This window comes from Lucilia sericata, unplaced genomic scaffold (assembly GCF_015586225.1).
Source record: "Lucilia sericata isolate MDLA Ls3-8-SP2 unplaced genomic scaffold, ASM1558622v1 Contig001496F_arrow, whole genome shotgun sequence".
Taxonomy (NCBI): Eukaryota; Metazoa; Arthropoda; class Insecta; order Diptera; family Calliphoridae; genus Lucilia; species Lucilia sericata.
In genome coordinates, this window is record NW_023995424.1 from 69,755 (window position 1) to 91,480 (window position 21,726).

Sequence of the window (21,726 nt, forward strand, 5' to 3'; positions counted from 1 at the left end):
CTTTGCTTTTGATGTAATGAAAGCAAAAACAATAACAAATTTCTTTTACTGTAAACAGAGAGCTTAGCAAATTACATATTTTGCATGATCCTTCTCTCTCTCTCTCTCTCTCTCTTACTCTCTCTTTCACGTTTTTAAGCTCAACTTCAAAACTCTCACTTAAAAAAAAACGTAAACACAGCTTTGCTTTTGCTGTAATAAAAGTAAAAACAATAACAAATTTCTTTTGTAAGTTCTTTTTATATGTTTTGCATGAATAACAAAAACAAAAAGAGAAAAAAACCATTATTAGCTTTTAAGCTTTATATTAAAGAATAAACATAAAATAAAACAATTAATCAATTAAAATAAACAAAATATACTCCCGACCACTTAATGTAGTCCTTTAGTTAAATTAATAAAAAAAAACTAATATCTGATCAATTTTTTTACAAAAAAAGGCTTTATGTTAAAATAAGACCACCTATTTTATAATAAAAAATTATACTAAATTAAAAGCTTACTACTACTCTCTTTAATTATGTATATTTCCTTACTAAACCTTTAAATTTGCAAACCTTTATTTCTTTCCTAATTTCTGCTAATTGTATATGATTTAACTATAAACAAATTAAATTAAATTAACTAAATTATTACATAATATACCTATACATATATTTATACAAACAACTTACAAATTTAGGTTAATCATCCACATATAATTTAAAAAATGGGTTAAATTAGTCAAAAAAATAAAGAAAAAACATTTCAAACAAATTATTAACGAAATTCATACATATTTATATATTAATCATATCGTCTAAATAATTACAACAAATACAAAAATATATATATAAAAATTCTAAAATTATATTAAACAAAAAAAATAAACAATATATTAAATAATCCTTTCATATATTAAATAAAAATATATATATAAATATATAATTTACTATATGATTATATCAAATAAAAATATAATAAAAAATAAATAAATACAAAAAAAGTTTATACAATAAAAATATAATAAAAAATCGTTAAATATTAAAAAGAAAGCAAAAAGGAGTTTTATTTATTACAAATAAAAGGATATCAAAGAAACAAATAGACATTTTTTAAGGGAAATTGTTCGATAATAAAATTTCCTAAAAGGAACTTCTTCGATAACATAGTTTGTTTTAAGGAATTTCATTCTATGACAAAATTTACTTAAAGAAACTAGTTTGATAACAAAATTTTCTTAATGAAACTTGTTCAATAAAAACAGCTTCTTAAAGAAACTTATTCGATAACTAAATTTACTTAAAGAAACTTGTTCGATAACAACATTTTCCTAAAGAAACTTATTCGATAACAAAATTTTGCTAAAGAAACTTGTTCAATAACAAAATTTTCTTAAAGAAATTTTTTCGATAACAAAATTTTCTAAAGCAACTTGTTCGATAACAAATTTTTTTTAAATAAACTTCTTCGATAACTAAATTTTATTAAAGAAACTTGTGCGATAACAAAATTTACTTACTGAAACTTATTCGAGAACATATTTTCTTAGAGAAACTTGTTCAATAACAACAGTTTCTTAAAGAAACTTGTTCAATAACAAAATTTTCTTAAAGAAAATTGTTCGATAACAAAATTTTTTTAAAGAAACTTGTTCGATAACAACATTTTTCTAAAGAAACTTGTTCGATAACAAAATTATCTTAATAAAACTTGTTCGATAACAAAATGTTTTTTAAGAAACATGTACGGATAAAATTTTCCTAAAGAAACTTGTTCAATAAACAAATTTTAATAGAGAAAATTGTTCGATAACAAAATTTTCCTAAAGAAACTTGTTCGATAACAAAATTTTCATAAAGAAACTTGTTCGATAACGAAATTTTTCTAAAGAAACTTGTTCGATAACAAAATGTTCTTTAAGACGGGCAAAATTTTCCTAAAGAAACTTGTTCCATAACAAAATTTTCTTAAAGAAACTTGTTCAATAACTACATTTTCTTAAAGAAAGTTGTTCGATAACAAAATTTTCTTAAAAAAAACTTGTTTGATAACAAAATTTACTGAAAGAAACTTATTTGATAAAAAAAATTTTCTAAAAAAACTTATTCAATAACAAAATTTTCTTAAAAAACTTGTTCGATAACAAAATTTACTTAAAGAAACTTGTTCGATAACAAAATTTTGCTAAAGAAACTTGTTCAATAACAAAATTTTCGTAAAGAAACTTGTTCAATAACAAAATTTTCTACAAGAAACTTTATCTATAACAGAATTTTCTAAAGCAACTTGTTCGATAAAAAAATTTTCTTAAAGAAACTTGTTCGATAACAACATTTTCCTAAAGAAACTTGTTTGATAACAAAATTTTCTTAAAAAAAACTGTTCGATAACAAAATTGGCTTAAAAAAACTTGCTCGATAACATTTTCTTAAAGAAACATCTTCAATATCAAAAAAATCTTTAAGAGACATGTTCGATAACTTCTTCTATAATATATTTTTCATAAAGAAACTTCTTCGATAATAATTTTTTAATAAAATTTGTTCGATAACAAAATTTTCTTAAAGAAACTTGTTCGATAACAAAATTTTATTTAAGAAAATCGTACTATAACAAAATTTTCTCAATAAATAAACATTTTCCTAAAGAAACTTGTTTGATAACAAAATTTTCTTAAAAAAAGACTGTTCGATAACAAAATTGGCTTAAAAAAACTTGCTCGATAACATTTTCTTAAAGAAACATCTTCAATAACAAAAAAATCTTTAAGAGACATGTTCGATAACTTCTTCTATAACATATTCTTCATAAAGAAACTTCTTCGATAATAATTTTTTTTAATAAAATTTGTTCGATAACAAAATTTTCTTAAAGAGACTTGTTCGATAACAAAATTTTCTTCAGGAAACATGTTCGATAACAAAATTTACTTAAAGAAACTTGTTCGATAACAAAGTTTTCCTAAAGAAACTTGTTTCATAACAAAATTTTCTTACGGAACCCTTCGATAACGAAAAAATTTCTTATAAAAGTCTGCATATTCGAAAAAATTTAATTTGGCATGTCCAAACTTACCCATTTTAAAAAATTTTTTTACCAAATATTAACTTTCTTTTTTGAAAACAACAACACACACATTGTCTTTATTAAATTAAAAATATTTTTTGTTTTATACAAAAAGTTTTTTGCTAGAAATAAGTACAAGTAAGCAGCAGTTTTTTAAAAGGAAATTAAATTAAAGAGGGAAATAAGACAAGAAGGAAATATTAAATACAAAAGCACAACTTACACACTGAACTGAATGAACCATATAAACGGAAAAGGCTTTTACGCGAAACAGGAAACGCGATTTATAGGCAAAAAGTTGTAAAGCAAAACAACCCTAAAAGAGGTAGTAAGATAAAATAGAACATAAACTAGCAATTAAAGATACACATAAATAAGGAAAATAACAAAAGGCTAAATAACAGTAAAAGTTTAAGAGCTTTATACAGAAAGTTTAGACTGGAAACTAGAGTTCAAGCACTAGATTTGAAAAAAAAAAACTGAGTGAAAAAAAGTATTTGAAAAAAGTCGCCGTATGCTGTTTAACGTCGAGAGAATATAAAATATATTCACTTATGATAATAGGCACCCAAATGATGACCATCTGGCCCTGGACCAGGGCCATAGGGACCATAGTGCAAGGCTGGATAAGCAGCATAATGAGGTCCTGGCAAGGGACCGGGTGCTGGAGCTGGTGCGGGAGCTGGACCATAATGTGCTGGTACTGGCAGAGCAACCGGTATGTGGGCAGGAGCTTTAGGCACTGGTGGTAAGGGAGGAGCAGGAGCCGGTACTGGTACTACTGATACCGGAGCATGAGCCTTATAAGCCAATGGTTCTTTACGCACCACAGCATTAAAACCATTATGAGGATCGGCAGTATAATCAACAGTACGTTTAGTACCATCAGGATCTACCACCGAATAACTGCCTTTGACTACATCACCATGACGAGTTTCGTGTTGACTCTTTGAGTCGCCTGTATAGCCATCTTGTATATCATAACCGAAACTGTATTTAGGAGCGGGATCATAAGGTTCCGGGGCAGCTGGTTTGGGAGCTAATGAAGGCAAGTTTTTCAATTGTTTATATTTTAGTAAAACATGTTTAACTTACCAGGGGCATATGCTACAGGAGCATGAGGTGCATATGGTCCATAGTGTAATGGACCCTCGTGGGCATAATGGGGTCCATAGGGACCTATAACACCACAATTAGCCAAAGCTATGTAAACTATGAAAAAGAGTATCTGTAATTTAAGAGAAAAATACATTTCTTTATAGAAGTTTATTCGATAACAAAATGTTCTCAAAGAAAATTTTTGAAAACAAAATTTTCTTTAAGAAACTTATTCGATAACAATGTTTTGTTCTTAAGAAACTTGTTTGATAAGAAAATTTTCTTATAGAAACTTTTTCGATAACAAAATTTTCTTATAGAATCTTGTCCGATGACAAAATTTACTTAAAGAAAATTGTTCTATAACACTATTTTCTTAGAGAAACTTGCTCGATAACAATATTTTCTTAAGGAAATTTATTCGATAACAATATTTTCTTAGAAAAACTTGTTCGATAACAAAATTTTCTTTAAGCCACTTCTTCGATAACAAAATTTACTTATAGAAAATTTTCGATAACAAAATTTACTTATAGAAAACTTTCGATAACAAAATTTTCTTAAAGAAACTTATTTGAACATAAAATTTTCTTATAGAAACTTGTTCGCTAACAAAACTTTTTTAAAGAAAGTTGTTCTATAACAAAATTTTCTTAAGGAAACTTGTTCGGTAACAATATTTTCTTATAGAAAATTGTTTGATAACAAAATTTTCTTAAAGAAAATTATTCGATAACAATATTTTCTTAGAGAAACTTGTTCGATAACAATATTTTCTTAGAGAAACTTGTTCGATAACAAATTTTTTTAAGAAACTTGTTCGATAACAATATTTTCTTATAGAAACTTGTTCGATAACAAGATTAACTTATTCGATAACAATATTTTCTTATAGAAACTAGTTTGATAACAAAATTTTCTTAAAGAAAATGGTTCGATAACAATATTTTCTTAGAGAAACTTATTCGATAACAATATTTTCTTATAGAAACTTGCTTTATAACAAAATTTTCGATAACAATATTTTCTTATAGAAACTAGTTTGATAACAAAATTTTCTTAAAGAAAATGGTTCGATAACAATATTTTCTTAGAGAAACTTATTTGATAACAATATTTTCTTATAGAAAATTGCTTTATAACAAAATTTTCTTAAAGAAAATTGTTCGTTAACAAAATTTTCTTAAAGGAATTTATTTGAAAATAAAACTTTCTTAAAGAAACTTGTTCGATAACAAAATTTTCTTGAAGAAACTTGTTCGATAACAAAAGTTTCTTATAGAAAATTATTCGATAACAAAATTTTCTTAAAGAAACTTGTTTGATAACAATATTTCTTATAGAAACTTGTTCGATAACACAATTTGTTTAAAGAAATTCTTCCGATAACAGAATTTTCTTAAGGAAACTCTTTCAAAAACTATTTTTTTAAAAAAAGTTAGAAAAAATTCTAAGAAATCCTTTTAATAACATAGTTTTTTTAAAAGAAACTTTTAAACAAAATGTTCCAAATTTTTATTTTTTATTATTTTTTTATGAAAATTGAGTAGATTGAGATGCTTCGGATATTGTTTACAAACTAGTCCTTTTAAATACGATATTGAACAGCCAGGACATGTCTAATACATTCACAATTTGATTTCTTTCGAATGTAATACTTTTTTTTGCACAATTTTCAATTTAAAATGTTTCTTTTTTTAACTTAAATTTCCCACAGGATGTTTTCTTTTTGCATTTTCTTTAACACACCTTTAACATTAACATATCCCTTTAATAAGCACAATCCTTTTATCTAGATCCTTTATTTAAGGGAAATATTCACACCAATTTAAATGTCGCCTTAAAACGCGACTTCCCTTTGAAATTTTCGTAAAAAGAAACTTAAAACCGTTTAATTGATTTGGCGAACAACGACACTTTGCGAAGCGTTAACAATTACTGAGACAGATGCCTGAACAATTCTTAACTTTTATAGTCTAAACAACAACAAACAAGCTTAGAAATGGAAACTGATGATGATGATGGTGGAAAAAAAAGCAGCATTACAAAGACAGCAAATGAAATTGAAAGAAAAAAATTGAATAAAATAAAATAAACGCTGAAAGAAGTTTAAATCACAAAACTGTTTAAATGTCGCCAGCTTCACATGCAACCAGCACGACGACAACAACGACCACTAGCGATCCAGCAGCTCCTCAATACAAACTTCTATTAATGCAACAACAACAATGTGCCACAAAATACTAACAAAAAACAATAACAAAACATCTTACAATATTTCGAACATATTACAATGAGGGGCATAAAGTTTGGCTTTTATTGAATGAACAGCGAACACTTTATATTTGTTGTATTGGGTATAAAGTTTTGTTTATTAGAGGAACATTGTTAGTTTTCTATTGAACAAATGTTTTTTACTGGAATTTTAAGTTGTTTTTTAAGGCAAAAAAAAAAAAAATAAATAAAAAAACAATGCGCTAATTTAAAACTTCAAAAAACACTCACACACACATGCAACAAATTGGCCAAAATTAAAAAAAAAACTTTAATAGAAATAATCACCAATTTAAGTGCAACTTAAATCTTGTCTTGTTGTCTTAAACTTTGTCTGCAATATTTCAATTGTATTGAGTGTCTGTCCAACCTGTGTCTGTTTATTTGATGTTGTGCATGTGTGTAGAAAGAAATTTTTCTTCAAACTCTTTAGGGATTTAAACATTATTTGTAAGTGAACATTTGTTTAAAATTATTTGGAAAAAATACACAAAAAAGCTATTAAATAGCAAAAGGTTAGTTTTCCGCCAAATTTTAAAAAATGTAGGTAAAAGGGCTATTTCTTGTTTTTTTCTTTTTAATTTAAGTTTTGGTGTGACTTCAATTTAAGTTATACAATTGTTAAAACTTGTTAAAAATTACAGACAAACTCGAAGGCAAATAGAAAATAATAGCGTTTTAAAGCGTCAATAAAATCCACTATAAAGTTTAAGAAGCTTTTCGAATGCTTCTTTACTGATAACTTTTAAAACAATCATTAATATGGAAAGCTTTACTAATTGAAAACTTTGTTTCAAAAAGCTTTCAAAAAGTTTCTCTAAAAGTTTTCTCTACAGAAAACAGATCTAGTTCAGTTCTAGTTCCGTTCTAGTTCAGTTCTAGTTCAGTTCTAGTTCAGTTCTAGTTCAGTTCTAGTTCAGTTCTAGTTCAGTTCTAGTTCAGTCTAGTCAATTCTAGTTCAGTTCTAGTTCAGTTCTAGTTCAGTTCTAGTTCAGTTCTAGTTCAGTTCTAGTTCAGTTCTAGTTCAGTTCTAGTTCAGTTCTAGTTCAGTTCTAGTTCAGTTCTAGTTCAGTTCTAGTTCAGTTAGTTAGTCTAGTTCAGTTCTAGTTCAGTTCTAGTTCAGTTCTAGTTCAGTTCTAGTTCAGTTCTAGTTCAGTTCTAGTTCAGTTCTAGTTCAGTTTAGTTCAGTTCTAGTTCAGTTCTAGTTCAGTTCTAGTTCAGTTCTAGTTCAGTTCTAGTTCAGTTCTAGTTCTAGTTCAGTTATAGTTCAGTCTAGTTTCAGTTCTAGTTCAGTTCTAGTTCAGTTCTCGTTCAGTTCTAGTCAGTTCTAGTTCAGTTCTAGTTCAGTTCTAGTTCAGTTCTAGTTCAGTCTAGTTCAGTTCTAGTTCAGTTCTAGTCAGTTCTAGTTCAGTTCTAGTTCAGTTCTAGTTCAGTTCTAGTTCAGTTCTAGTTCAGTTCTAGTTCAGTTCTAGTTCAGTTCTAGTTCAGTTCTAGTAAGTCTAGTTCAGTTTCTAGTTCAGTTCTAGTTCAGTTCTAGGCAGTTCTAGTTCAGTTCTAGTTCAGTTCTAGTTCAGTCAGTTCTAGTTCAGTTCTAGTTCAGTTCTAGTTCAGTTCTAGTTCAGTTCTAGTTCAGTTTCTAGTTCAGTTCTAGTCAGTTCTAGTTCAGTTCTAGTTCAGTTCTAGTTTCAGTTCTAGTCAGTTCTAGTTCAGTTCTAGTTCAGTTTCTGTTCACTTCTAGTTCGGTTCTAGTCATTTTTATATCTGTTCTTATTCTGCTCTATTTCTGTTCAACATCAAATTTTCTTATATACAATTTTCAAATATAAAATTTCTTTATAGGAATTTCTTAATTCTTAAAATTTTTTATAGAAAAACTTTCGAAAATCAAATTTTTGAACTTTTATTTACATAAACATTTTTCGAACATTAAAATTTTATAAGAAAATTTTCGAACATTTAAGTTTTTTACAAAAAATTGTATAGTAAAAAATTTCAACATTAAAAATTTTAGATAAAACATTTTTCGAGCATTGAAATTTCTTATAGAACTTTTTTCGAATAACACTATATCTTATAGAATATTTCAACATTACAAATTTCTGAGAGAAGATTGTTTAAGATAAATTTTATAACATCTCAAACATTTGACTTCCTTTGAATTTTTTCTTAATGAAAGTAGAGTGACTTTGCCCACATTTCGCAAAAGAAAAAACACAAAATTGGTCTTTGGGTCAATAATACAAAAAAGTCAAAATGAACAAAAAAAAATCAACAACTTTTTTTGCAATTTCCTAGAAAAAATTGAAACCAAAGAAAAACACCAACTTTAAACTTTCAATTGTCTTGTAATTGTCATTGATTTACATCTCTTAACCTTATGATAATACGACTGCGCGAAATAACAAGCGAAACGTATTTTGTATGTCTTCATTGTTGTCTTCAGGCTTTTCAGACTTCATCATAGTGAAGCTGAATTCCAGCTGAAATGTATTGAAAAGTTAGTTGTTTTTTTTTTTTTGTTTCTATATACAAGATCATTTCGCGATTAAAACTTATTTCTTTTTATAGATTCTGATGTGAGACATGTCAACGTTTCCATTTACTTAAGTTTTTTTTTTTCATCACATGCATTAGTTGATGGCAAATAAATTAAATTATAAAATTGAATGAAAAATATATATTTTTTTTGTTGGATTTTGCATAATAAACTTAGAGTTTAAGACATACAGACGGAGTTGAATTTGATTGTCTTTAGCCAAGAAAACATATGAATGAATAAATGTTTATGTGATCATAATGTTAAACGTTTACAATCTCAATTTTAATAGGAAAAATATTAAACGTTTTAGAGAACTAATGCTGCTGCTTGCTTGACCTTTTCTAACATGATCAAATGTAATGTAAGTGGAATTAGAATTAGAATTAAAGCGTTTAACTACAATCAAGCAGAATCTCTCTAGTTTTTTGCTTTTAAGAACAACAACACCCAAGCAGGAACTAGTTCATACTTGTGCGTCTGTGTATCTTTCAAATAACACTCAGTATGATTTCCGTATTCTGCTACTTCGCAAGCAAGTATGACAATATGATTTGCCGCTTGTCGTTCCAATTCTAATTCGATTTTCATTTAAATGTATTCATGTGTACAGACGAAAAAAGCTCTATTATTCGTATTAAACATTTATTGACATGTATTGCATTTTTAATCGTAGATATGCGTCGTTTTTTGTTGTTATTTTTTCACTACTCTATGACTTTAATTCAAGTCTTTTTAAAAGAAAAAAAAAAGTTTTTTTTGGGGAACTTTAAATGGATCGTTGTAATACAATTTCAATGTGTTTTGTAAGTAACCTTTTCGTTTTTATGGTCTAATAAAAATAACAGAACATTATTTAAAACACGCTTTTTTTAGGTACCAACAACCTGGCTCTACCAATTGAAGTCAGCCAATGGTAATTGTATTCTCATATTCTATTGTTAACTATCTGTCATTTAGTTTTTGCTAACAATTTTAGTTTCGTAAATTTATTGCCTTAAATGTATGTTTAAGCACAGGTGCTAAATGTTAGTGATTCAGCAAAATTGTTAATTTTAAAACAGTTCACGGAACAACAATCTATGCATAGAAGTGGTTCATAAAAGGAGACCAAATTGTCAAGTGACAAGCAGAAAGAACATACATATTGAATTAAATCTTATTTTAATGCACGAATATTGTAACAATTTCGTGATGCTAAAAATAGATCAGTTAAGAAATATTTAAGATCCTGAAAGTTTTCAAATAAGATAAAATGTAGGCAAAGTAACACAACTATTTGTTTATAAATGGTTTAGTTCCAGTTCAGTTCTAGTTCAGTTCTAATTCTTCTCTAGTTCAGTTCTAATTCAGTTCTAATTCTTCTCTAGTTCAGTTCTAGTTCAGTTCTAGTTCAGTTCTAGTTCAGTTCTAGTTCAGTTCTAGTTCAGTTCTAGTTCGTTCTAGTTCAGTTCTAGTTCAGTTCTAGTTCAGTTCTAGTTCAGTTCTAGTTCAGTTCTAGTTCAGTTCTAGTTCAGTTCTAGTTCAGTTCTAGTTCAGTTCTAGTTCAGTTCTAGTTCAGTTCTAGTTCAGTTCTAGTTCAGTTCTAGTTCAGTTCTAGTTCAGTTCTAGTTCAGTTCTAGTTCAGTTCTAGTTCAGTTCTAGTTCAGTTCTAGTTCAGTTCTAGTTCAGTTCTAGTTCAGTTCTAGTTCAGTTCTAGTTCAGTTCTAGTTCAGTTCTAGTTCAGTTCTAGTTCAGTTCTAGTTCAGTTCTAGTTCAGTTCTAGTTCAGTTCTAGTTCAGTTCTAGTTCAGTTCTAGTTCAGTTCTAGTTCAGTTCTAGTTCAGTTCTAGTTCAGTTCTAGTTCAGTTCTAGTTCAGTTCTAGTTCAGTTCTAGTTCAGTTCTAGTTCAGTTCTAGTTCAGTTCTAGTTCAGTTCCAGTTCAGTTCCAGTTCAGTTCTAGTTCAGTTCTAGTTCAGTTCTAGTTCAGTTCTAGTTCAGTTCTAGTTCAGTTCTAGTTCAGTTCTAGTTCAGTTCTAGTTCAGTTCTAGTTCAGTTCTAGTTCAGTTCTAGTTCAGTTCTAGTTCAGTTCTAGTTCAGTCCTAGTTCAGTTCTAGTTCAGTTCTAGTTCAGTTCTAGTTCAGTTCTAGTTCAGTTCTAGTTCAGTTCTAGTTCAGTTCTAGTTCAGTTCTAGTTCAGTTCTAGTTCAGTTCTAGTTCAGTTCTAGTTCAGTTCTAGTTCAGTTCTAGTTCAGTTCTAGTTCAGTTCTAGTTCAGTTCTAGTTCAGTTCTAGTTCAGTTCTAGTTCAGTTCTAGTTCAGTTCTAGTTCAGTTCTAGTTCAGTTCTAGTTCAGTTCTAGTTCAGTTCTAGTTCAGTTCTAGTTCAGTTCTAGTTCAGTTCTAGTTCAGTTCTAGTTCAGTTCTAGTTCAGTTCTAGTTCAGTTCTAGTTCATTCTAGTTCTAGTTCAGTTCTAGTTCAGTTCTAGTTCAGTTCTAGTTCAGTTCTAGTTCAGTTCTAGTTCAGTTCTAGTTCAGTTCTAGTTCAGTTCTAGTTCAGTTCTAGTTCAGTTCTAGTTCAGTTCTAGTTCAGTTCTAGTTCAGTTCTAGTTCTAGTTCAGTTCTAGTTCAGTTCTAGTTCAGTTCTAGTTCAGTTCTAGTTCAGTTCTAGTTCAGTTCCAGTTCAGTTCTAGTTCAGTTCTAGTTCAGTTCTAGTTCAGTTCTAGTTCAGTTCTAGTTCAGTTCTAATTCAGTTCTAATTCTTCTCTAGTTCAGTTCTAGTTCAGTTCTAGTTCAGTTCTAATTCAGTTCTAATTCTTCTCTAGTTCAGTTCTAGTTCAGTTCTAGTTCAGTTCTAGTTCAGTTCTAGTTCAGTTCTAGTTCAGTTCTAGTTCAGTTCTAGTTCAGTTCGTTCAGTTCTCGTTCAGTTCTAGTTCAGTTCTAGTTCAGTTCTAGTTCAGTTCTAGTTCAGTTCTAGTTCAGTTCTAGTTCAGTTCTAGTTCAGTTCTAGTTCAGTTCTAGTTCATTTCTAGTTCAGTTCTATTCAGTTCTAGTTCAGTTCTAGTTCAGTTTGTTCAGTTCTAGTTCAGTTCTAGTTCAGTTCTAGTTCAGTTCTAGTTCAGTTCTAGTTCAGTTCTAGTTCAGTTCTAGTTCAGTTCTAGTTCAGTTCTAGTTCAGTTCTAGTTCAGTTCAGTTCTTCTAGTTCAGTTCTAGTTCAGTTCTAGTTCAGTTCTAGTTCAGTTCTAGTTCATTCTAGTTCAGTTCTAGTTCAGTTCTAGTTCAGTTCTAGTTCAGTTCTAGTTCAGTTCTAGTTCAGTTCAGTTTCAGTTCTAGTTCAGTTCTAGTTCAGTTTCTAGTTCAGTTCTAGTTCAGTTCTAGTTCAGTTCTAGTCAGTTCTAGTTCAGTTCTAGTTCAGTTCTAGTTCAGTTCTAGTTCAGTTCTAGTTCAGTTCTAGTTCAGTTCTTCAGTTCAGTTCTAGTTCAGTTTAGTTCAGTTCTAGTTCAGTTCTAGTTCAGTTCTAGTTCAGTTCTAGTTCAGTTCTAGTTCATTCTAGTTCAGTTCTAGTTCAGTTCTAGTTCAGTTCTAGTTCAGTTCTAGTTCAGTTCTAGTTCAGTTCTAGTTCAGTTCTAGTTCAGTTCTAGTTCAGTTCTAGTTCAGTTCTAGTTCAGTTCTAGTTCAGTTCTAGTTCAGTTCTAGTTCAGTTCTAGTTCAGTTCTAGTTCAGTTCTAGTTCAGTTCTAGTTCAGTTCTAGTTCAGTTCTAGTTCAGTTTCTAGTTCAGTTCTAGTTCAGTTCTAGTTCAGTTCTAGTTCAGTTCTAGTTCAGTTCTAGTTCAGTTCTAGTTCAGTCTAGTTCAGTTCTAGTTCAGTTCTAGTTCAGTTCTAGTTCAGTTCTAGTTCAGTTCTAGTTCAGTTCTAGTTCAGTTCTAGTTCAGTTCTAGTTCAGTTCTAGTTCAGTTCTAGTTCAGTTCTAGTGCAGTTCTAGTTCAGTTCTAGTTCAGTTCTAGTTCAGTTCTAGTTCAGTTCTAGTTCAGTTCTAGTTCAGTTCTAGTTCAGTTCTAGTTCAGTTCTAGTTCAGTTCAGTTCAGTTCTTCTAGTTCAGTTCTAGTTAAGTTCTAGTTCATTCTAGTTCAGTTCTAGTTCAGTTCTAGTTCAGTTCTATAGTTCTAGTTCAGTTCTCTTTCAGTTCTAGTTCTGTTCTAGTAGATTAATTTTAAACTCGGAAGTTATTAATGGAAATATCACAGGAAAATTTTTGGAATATATAATAGAATTTTTTTCTTAGGGGCCGAAATTCCCGATTTTATTACAAATACATATTCCATTTTTGGGGAATTTTAGTTTAAATTAGTTGTTAATATATTTCTTTGGTAAAATGTTCAAAAATCACATGGAAAACAAGGAACTATTTTGAAAAAAAAAAACTACTTATGTAACTCCAAATGCAAAATTACCCTAAAACCTTAAAAATAATACTTAAACATATAAAAATTCGATAATTATTTCAATACAAAAACAAAGATATTAAAAATAGGAAGCACTATCTGGATGTAGATTTGTAGAGGTGGAGGGAGCCAGAGTATCCACCGATTGGGAGCGTCTTTCCATAAAGCTAAACATAAACCAACGTTCATTTTTGCCAAAATTCTCGCCATCCTCCAGGGAGGTGGGTAAGTGCTGAAAAAGGGAATTTTGAAAATTGTATCATTCTCTTTGAAATTTTTTATAAGAACCTACCGACTTAAGGTTTCGGGCAGCAGCAGACATAACCACCACCTAAAAGAGAAATTAAACCCAAAATAATTTCGGGTAAAGGTGAAAAATATTGGCGCGTATGAAGAATGTAGGAACTGAAAAAAGTAAAAGCATAACCCATGACATGCACAGCAGCCACACCCTGGCCACGCACACAGGTGGGTATTAATTCGGTGGCGTACTGGGCGCCAGAATTATAGGCCACCGTAACACCAAAACGACCTATAACCGAGAGAGCCACCACACAGCAACGCCTACAGGGGGGAGGATATTTTAACAATTATTTAAATTAAATATTTATTTATTTAAATTTACTTTGATCCGTTGAACTTTCCCACATTTGTAAAGAGTATAATTCCGGTGCATGATATAAATATGCCACTCAGTAGCAAAGACATTGATGCCATGGCTTTGCGACCGATACGATCTTGCAAAGCAATTAGAAGCAAACAAGCTGGCAATATGCTAGTGGCACTCAAAGTAAACATGACAAATGGGGAAATGCCAAGACCTTGTACGTTACGTGAAACTGCAATCGTAGCACAAAGTAATTACCATTCTATGCAGTCAGACCAAGGAGGAACAATATGCAACCAAATCCAACCAAAAAAAGCCGAAAGAACAAATGAACAAAATGCCACATTAATTGAACATTAATAACAAACTCATTAGTGTCTGTTACAGCCACAGACACAGTACAACTTACGATTTAAAAAAACAATATCAATGTATTGCGCCTTAGACGTGGTGTGGCAAAGAGTCCCCATAAATTGGGCGCAACTTTTGTATGCAACTGGTTGCGTTTACATTCTTCAATGAATTCAATATAACTTGATTCATCCACAACTTTGCCATTTATTTTGGCCACTCTTTTCAAACACTCTACCGCTTTGTCATATTTCTGTTTCGATATCAGCCATTGAACACTTTCGGGCACCACAAAATAGAAGAGGGGCACTGTGATTAGAGGTATTGAGGTGGCCATTAGAAAACCCCGCCAACTTTGCATTAACACTGCTATCCAGGGTGCCGCCATAGAGCCCAGGCAATAAAAGAAACCTATACAGATACTAAGGCCTACAGTGCGCAATGAGGGTCTCAGATATTCCATAACTAAAAAGTAAAACTTTATAATCAGTTGTCTAGACTCCTAATTTTCAAATTCCATACAACTTACCCAATATATACATCATTACAAAATTACTATCGGTGGCCAAGCCCGATAAAAACCGACATAGCGAAAATGTTACCAACTCGTACCGAATATAGTCAAAATATTACCCATCATGGCCACCATATTAGCCACTATTAGAATGGGTAAACGTCCTTCAAAGAAAAATATTAATGACATTTTTGTATTAATTTTAACTTGCACTCACCCACTATATCGGCCAAGATACCAAATACCAAAGAACCCACTACCGACCCCACAAAGAACATACTTTGACCCAATGTTAATTTCCAGGCATTATCACAGATCCAATCCAATTCACTGGTAAAACTTTCATAACCCATATACAATTCATAATTGTAGCTGGAACAGGAGTTTGTATTGGCATTTTCTATGGGTAAACATGAAGATGTTAGGGGAGCTTGGATGGTAAAAGTCTCATTTTCTAAGGTATCGGTAGCACACCTAATTAAGGCAAATAGAGAAGTTAGGATAATGGAATAAATATATTAAGAGCAGATGGAGAGATAAACTAGATGCATTTGTTAAAAGTTTCTTGAAATGTTCATTCTATCAAAATTTTCTTTAAAAGTTTTTTCGCTATAGAAGCCAATTTCCTAAAATTGTCTTTCAATAGAAAATTTCTCAGTTTTAGTTAGTTAGTTAGTTTAGTTAGTTAGTAGTTAGTTAGTTAGTTAGTTAGTTAGTTAGTTAGTTAGTTAGTTGTTAGTTAGTTAGTTAGTTAGTTAGTTAGTTTTTTTAGTTAGTTTAGTTCGTTAGTTAGTTAGTTCGTTAGTTTAGTTAGTTTTAGTTTAGTTCGTTGTTAGTTTAGTTAGTTAGTTAGTTAGTTAGTTCGTTAGTTTCGTTCGTTCGTTAGGTTCGTTAGTTTTAGTTTAGTTCGTTCGTTCGTTCGTTTCGTTAGTTCGTTTTCGTTAGTTAGTTAGTTTGTTCGTTAGTTCGTTCGTTAGTTAGTTTAGTTAGTTCGTTCGTTAGTTCGTTCGTTTCGTTCGTTCGTTAGTTAGTTAGTTCGTTCGTTTCGTTAGTTCGTTCGTTCGTTCGTTAGTTCGTTTCGTTCGTTCGTTCTTAGTTTCGTTCGTTCGTTCGTTCGTTCGTTCGTTCTTCGTTCGTTCGTTCGTTCGTTCGTTCGTTCGTTCTTCGTTCGTTCGTTCGTTCGTCGTTACGTTCGTTCGTTCGTTCGTCCGTTCGTTCGTTCGTTCGTTCGTTCGTTCGTTCGTTCGTTCGTTCGTTTCGTTCGTTCGTTGTTCGTTCGTTCGTTCGTTCGTTCGTTCGTTCGTTCGTTCGTTCGTTCGTTCGTTCGTTCGTTCGTTCGTTCGTTCGTTCGTTCTTCGTTCGTTCGTTCGTTCGTTGTTCGTTCGTTCGTTCGTTCGTTCGTTCGTTCGTTCCGTTCGTTCGTTCGTTCGTTCGTTCGTTCGTTCGTTCGTTCGTTCGTTCGTTCGTTCGTTCGTTCGTTCGTTCGTTCGTTCGTTGTTCGTTCGTTCGTTCGTTCGTTCTTCAGTTCGTTCGTTCGTTCGTTCGTTCGTCTCGTTCGTTCGTTCTTCGTTCGTTCGTTCGTTCGTTCGTTCGTTCGTTCGTTCGTTCGTTCGTTCGTTCGTTCGTTCGTTCGTTCGTTCGTTCGTTCGTTTCTTGTTTCGTTCGTTCGTTCGTTCGTTCGTTCGTTCGTTCGTTCGTTCGTTCGTTCGTTCGTTCGTTCGTTCGTTCGTTTCGTTCGTTCGTTTCGTTCGTTCGTTCGTTAGTTCGTTCGTTCGTTCGTTCGTTCGTTCGTTCGTTCGTTCGTTCGTCGTAGTTTCGTTCGTTCGTTCGTTCGTTCGATTTCGTTCGTTCGTTCTTTCGTTTGTTCGTTTCGTTCGTTCTTCGTTCGTTCGTTCGTTTCGTTCGTTCGTTCGTTCGTTCGTTCGTTCGTTCGTTCGTTCTTCGTTCGTTCGTTAGTTCGTTCGTTCGTTTTCGTTCGTTCGTTCGTTCGGTGTTCGTTCGTTCGTTCGTTCGTTCGTTCGTTCTTCGTTCGTTCGTTCGTTCGTTCGTTCGTTCTTCGTTCGTTCTTCGTTCGTTCGTTCGTTCGTTCGTTCGTTCGTCGTTCGTTCGTTCGTTCGTTCGTTTCGTTCGTTCGTTCGTTTCGTTCGTTCGTTCGTTCGTTCGTTTCGTTCTTCGTTTTCGTCGTTCGTTCGTTCGTTCGTTCTTCGTTCGTTCGTTTCTTTCGTTGTTCGTTCGTTCGTTCGTTCGTTCGTTCGTTCGTTCGTTCGTTCGTTTCGTTCGTTCGTTCGTTTGTTCGTTCGTTCGTTCGTTCGTTCGTTCGTTCGTTCGTTCGTTCGTTCGTTCGTTCGTCTCTTTCGTTCGTTCGTTCGTTCTTCGTTCTTCGTTCGTTCGTTCGTCGTTCGTTCGTTCTTTCGTTCGTTCGTTCGTTTCTTCGTTCGTTCGTTCTTCGTTCGTTTTTCGTTCGTTGTTCGTTCGTTCGTTCGTTCGTTCTTCGTTCGTTCGTTCGTTCGTTCGTTGTTCGTTCGTTTGTTCGTTAGTTCGTTCGTTCGTTCGTGTTCGTTCGTTCGTTCGTCGTTCTTTCGTTCGTTCGTTCGTTCGTTCGTTCGTTCGTTCGTTCGTTCGTCGTTCGTTCGTTCGTTCGTTCGTTCGTTTCGTTCGTTCGTTCGTTCGTTCGTTCTTTTCGTTCGTTCGTTCGTTCGTTCGTTCGTTCGTCGTTCGTTTCGTTCGTTCGTTCGTTCGTTCGTTCGTTCGTGCTTCGTTCGTTCCTTCGTTGTCTTCGTTCGTTCGTTCGTTCGTCGTTCGTTCGTTCGTTCGTTCGTTCGTTCGTGTTCGTTCGTTCGTTCGTTCGTTCGTTTCGTTTCGTTCGTTCTTCGTTCGTTCGTTCGTCCTTCCCTCTCCCCTTTCTCCTCTTTCGGTGTCAAACTGATTATTGTCTGTGAGTAATAATGCATCGAAGAGAGCAAATAATGCACAAAATAACACAACATCAAGGCCTGCAAACGATGACAATCGCCACATTTTTCTAAAATCTTATCAATTTCTAACATATTGCGGTGATTTTGTTTAGTGTTTTTGCTGTTGTTGTGGATTTTTTTTTAATTTTGCCGGTATTTATTATTTGCTTAATGTTATTGTTGCCGTAGCTATTCCGTTAAAGTAAAGTTTTTGTTGTTGTTCTATCATTTAGATATGTTGTCGTCACATCTAATTAAAACGTCACTTTAAAACAAAAAAAATGTAAACAAAAGCAAAATTATGAATTTTAGAAAAAATAATAATAGAAAAAAAAAACATCTGTTGAATAGAGTTAGTAAATTATTTTGTTGCTTTTGTTGTTGTCGTACTTTAGTAAAACAGTTTTTTGATTTATTTTGATTTATAGATATGAATCGCTTTTTGTGTTTTTCTTTTGTATGAATTTGTTTTTTGATTTTGTATTTGCTTGGGTCACAATGATGTGGTTAAATAGATGATGCAAAGCATGAACATGAACTTTGTCAAGGGGTATAATTTGTTTGTATTTAATATATAATTTATTTTGCAACAAATTAAATTAGTGTAGGCGTGAGTAGAAAAATTAATAACAATAAGATTTATTAAAGTAAATACAGACAAACAGACAGAATGTTAGACACCGGGAAGAGAAGAGAATAAATAAGAAAATAATTCTCGAAATGCTGAAATTAATGAAAAACATTCTGTAAAATTTCGAAAATAATTAAAATCTGTAAAAATCATATCAGTTTGTCATCAAATTTTACTATGTACTTATATATAACTGAAGAACTACTTATATGACTAGATGTAGTATAGTTTATAGTCTAGTCTATAGTATCCTCAATAGTAGAGTCTGCAGTCTAGTCTATAGTCTAGTTTATGGTCTAGTCTTTAGTCTATAGACTAGACTATAGATCTATCAAAATCATATCATAAAAGTTTACCATATATAACTCAAGAACTGCATAACTACATATAGTGTAACCTATAGTCATGTCTATAGTCTAGTTTATTGACTAGACCACACTCTGTAAACTAGTCTATGACCGCAAAATAGACTAATGTCTGGACTATAGACTAGTCAATAGTCAAGTCTTTATTCGAGACTATACTTTAGTCTATAGTCTAGTCTATAGTCGAGTCTATAGTCTAGTCTATACTCTAGTCTATAGTCTAATCTATAGTCTAGTCTATAGTCTAGACTATAGTCTATAGACTATTCAATAGTTGAGTCATTAGTCTAGTCTATAGTCGAGTCTATACTCTAGTCAATACTCTAGTCTATAGTCTTGCCTATAGACTAGTCAATAGTCGAGCCTTTAGTCTAGTCTATAGACTAGTCAATAGTCCTAGTCTATAGTCTAGTCTATAGTGTAGTCTATAGTCTAGTCTATAGTGTAGTCTATTATCTAGTCTATAGTGTAGTCTATAGTCTAGTCTAGTCTATAGTCTATTCTAGTCTATAGTCTAGCCTATAGTGTAGTCTATAGTCTAGTCTATAGTGTAGTCTATTATCTAGTCTATAGTGTAGTCTAGTCTAGTCTAGCTAGTCTAGAGTCTAGTCTATAGTCTAGTCTATAGTATAGTCTATAGTCTAGTCTATAGTCTAGTCTATAGTCTAGTCTATAGTCTAGTCTATAGTCTAGTCTATAGTCTAGCTAGTCTAGTATAGTCTAGTCTATAGTCCGAGTCTATAGTCTAGTCTATAGTCTAGTCTATAGTCTAGTCTATAGTCTAGTCTATAGTCCTAGTCTATAGTCTAGTCTATAGTCTAGTCTATAGTCTAGTCTATAGTCTAGTCTATAGTCTAGTCTATAGTCCTAGTCTATAGTCTAGTCTATAGTCTAGTCTATAGTCTAGTCTATAGTCTATCTATAGTCTAGTCTATAGTCTAGTCTATAGTCTAGTCATAGTCTATTCTATAGTCTAGTCTATAGTCTAGTCTATAGTCTAGTCTATAGTCTAGTCTATAGTCTAGTCTATAGTCTAGTCTATAGTCTAGTCTATAGTCCTAGTCTATAGTCTAGTCTATAGTCTAGTCTATAGTCTAGTCTATAGTCTAGTCTATAGTCTAGTCTATAGTCTAGTCTATAGTCTAGTCTATAGTCTAGTCTATAGTCTAGTCTATAGTCTAGTCTATAGTCTAGACTATAGTCTAGTCTATAGTCTAGTCTATAGTCTAGTCTATAGTCTAGTCTATAGTCTAGTCTATAGTCGAGTCTATAGTCTAGTCTATAGTCTAGTCTATAGTCTAGTCTATAGTCTAGTCTATAGTCTAGTCTATAGTCTAGTCTATAGTCTAGTCTATAGTCTAGTCTATAGTCTAGTCTATAGTCTAGTCTATAGTCTAGTCTATAGTCTAGTCTATAGTCTAGTCTATAGTCTAGTCTATAGTCTAGTCTATAGTCTGGTCTATAGTCTAGTCTATAGTCTAGTCTATAGTCTAGTCTATAGTCTAGTCTAGTCTATAGTCTAGTCTATACACTAGTCTATAGTCTATTCTATAGTCTAGTCTATACTCTAGTCTATAGTCTGGGTATCATATGAACGCTCCTACGTAGGGCCATTGAATGATATGTCAATCATGATCATACATTTTCGTTGTTTCCGAATAATGGTGTTTTTGCACCTCAAATTAAGCTAAAAATGGCGATTTTAGATTAAATTTAGATTTTTTGCACGCTTTGTATAAAAAGGTGCCGAAAAATTTAAATTTTTTTTTAATTATTGCATGTTTTAGGAACATTAGCGACAAATACATCAATATATTGTATAAATTTTTGATATTAAAATATTGACAAAAAAATAACGGTCTAAAACACGAATATAATAATAATGTGCAAAAAATATTAAACCGGGAAAATAAGGGTTTTGCTGCGGAGTTTTATATACTGGATTCAATGTCATGGAAAGGCACCAAATAGTGGCGGTCAAAGGTCACAAAAATCTGTTTTTACGAATATCTCGCTTATTATGTGACGTTCGCGATTATATTTTTTTCGTAATGTTTACGAAAATTTCGTATATAATACGAAATATTATTTAATATAACCCTTGCGAAATGACCAAGCATTTTCTTCAACAAGACATGGATTATTTTTAGTGTAGTCTATAATGTAGTGTAGTTGTATATAAGGGAATTTCTGGAATTATTCGCGAATATTTTCTAAGTTGAGCAAATATTGGAAATTTTTTCTAGAATTCTTTAGTAAAAATTTTAGTTTAATAAGGACTAAGAATTTTTTTATAAAATGAATGATTTAACAAACTGCGTGCGTAAGTATAAATCCGATTACAATTTAATTCTTTCGTCATCATAAAAAAATACAACATGTGAGCGAAATTCAACACTTAAATAAACACTTTACTTAATAACTTAATAATAAACATAAAACTGCATATACGTGATAAATTTTCAAAAAAAAAAATTTAATCTTTAACAAATAATTTAAATTATTTACACATTTTTCACTCGTTACTCACAAAAATTTGACACAATTTTATTTAGCATAATATGCTTTACTTGTCTATTAAATAAATTTACATATATTTTTAGACAAAAAGAAAAGAACCAAAAAGATAAGATTTTAGGTAAACAAAATTAAATCTTTAGGTAAATTTTACTAAATAAATTTAAATTTTTTAGGCAATAATTTATTTTTTTTTATATTAAAAATTTTAAGTTCATTATCACACTTTTTTGGGTGAATTTATTATATTTTTTTATATTTTTATAAAATTTATTTTAAAACGCATCTGCCGCTTTTGGTCGACAACAAACTGCATTCGAAAAATTTTCTTAAGACAATGACCGTCCGTTGACTGTGTTTTTTCTTCTTTTCAAAGACAATTCTTTTTATTTTGTTTTTAAATGCGCAAGAAATG

The 21,726-nt window shown here is 31.4% G+C and overlaps 1 protein-coding gene and 1 pseudogene across 1 annotated transcript; both read right to left on the reverse strand.

Annotated features, from left to right (window-relative positions):
* Positions 1-3,107: 3,107 nt before the first annotated feature.
* LOC119611623 (larval cuticle protein A3A-like) lies at positions 3,108-6,125 on the reverse strand. The gene is made up of 3 exons (XM_037967256.1): positions 5,896-6,125; positions 4,144-4,276; positions 3,108-4,087 (listed from the first exon to the last, which is right to left on the reverse strand). The coding sequence occupies exons 1-3, from the start codon at positions 5,908-5,910 to the stop codon at positions 3,597-3,599; spliced, it is 639 nt and encodes a 212-aa protein (XP_037823184.1). The 5' UTR covers positions 5,911-6,125; the 3' UTR covers positions 3,108-3,596.
* A 7,237-nt stretch (positions 6,126-13,362) lies between these two features.
* Positions 13,363-21,455, reverse strand: LOC119611624 (annotated as a pseudogene).
* Positions 21,456-21,726: the final 271 nt, after the last annotated feature.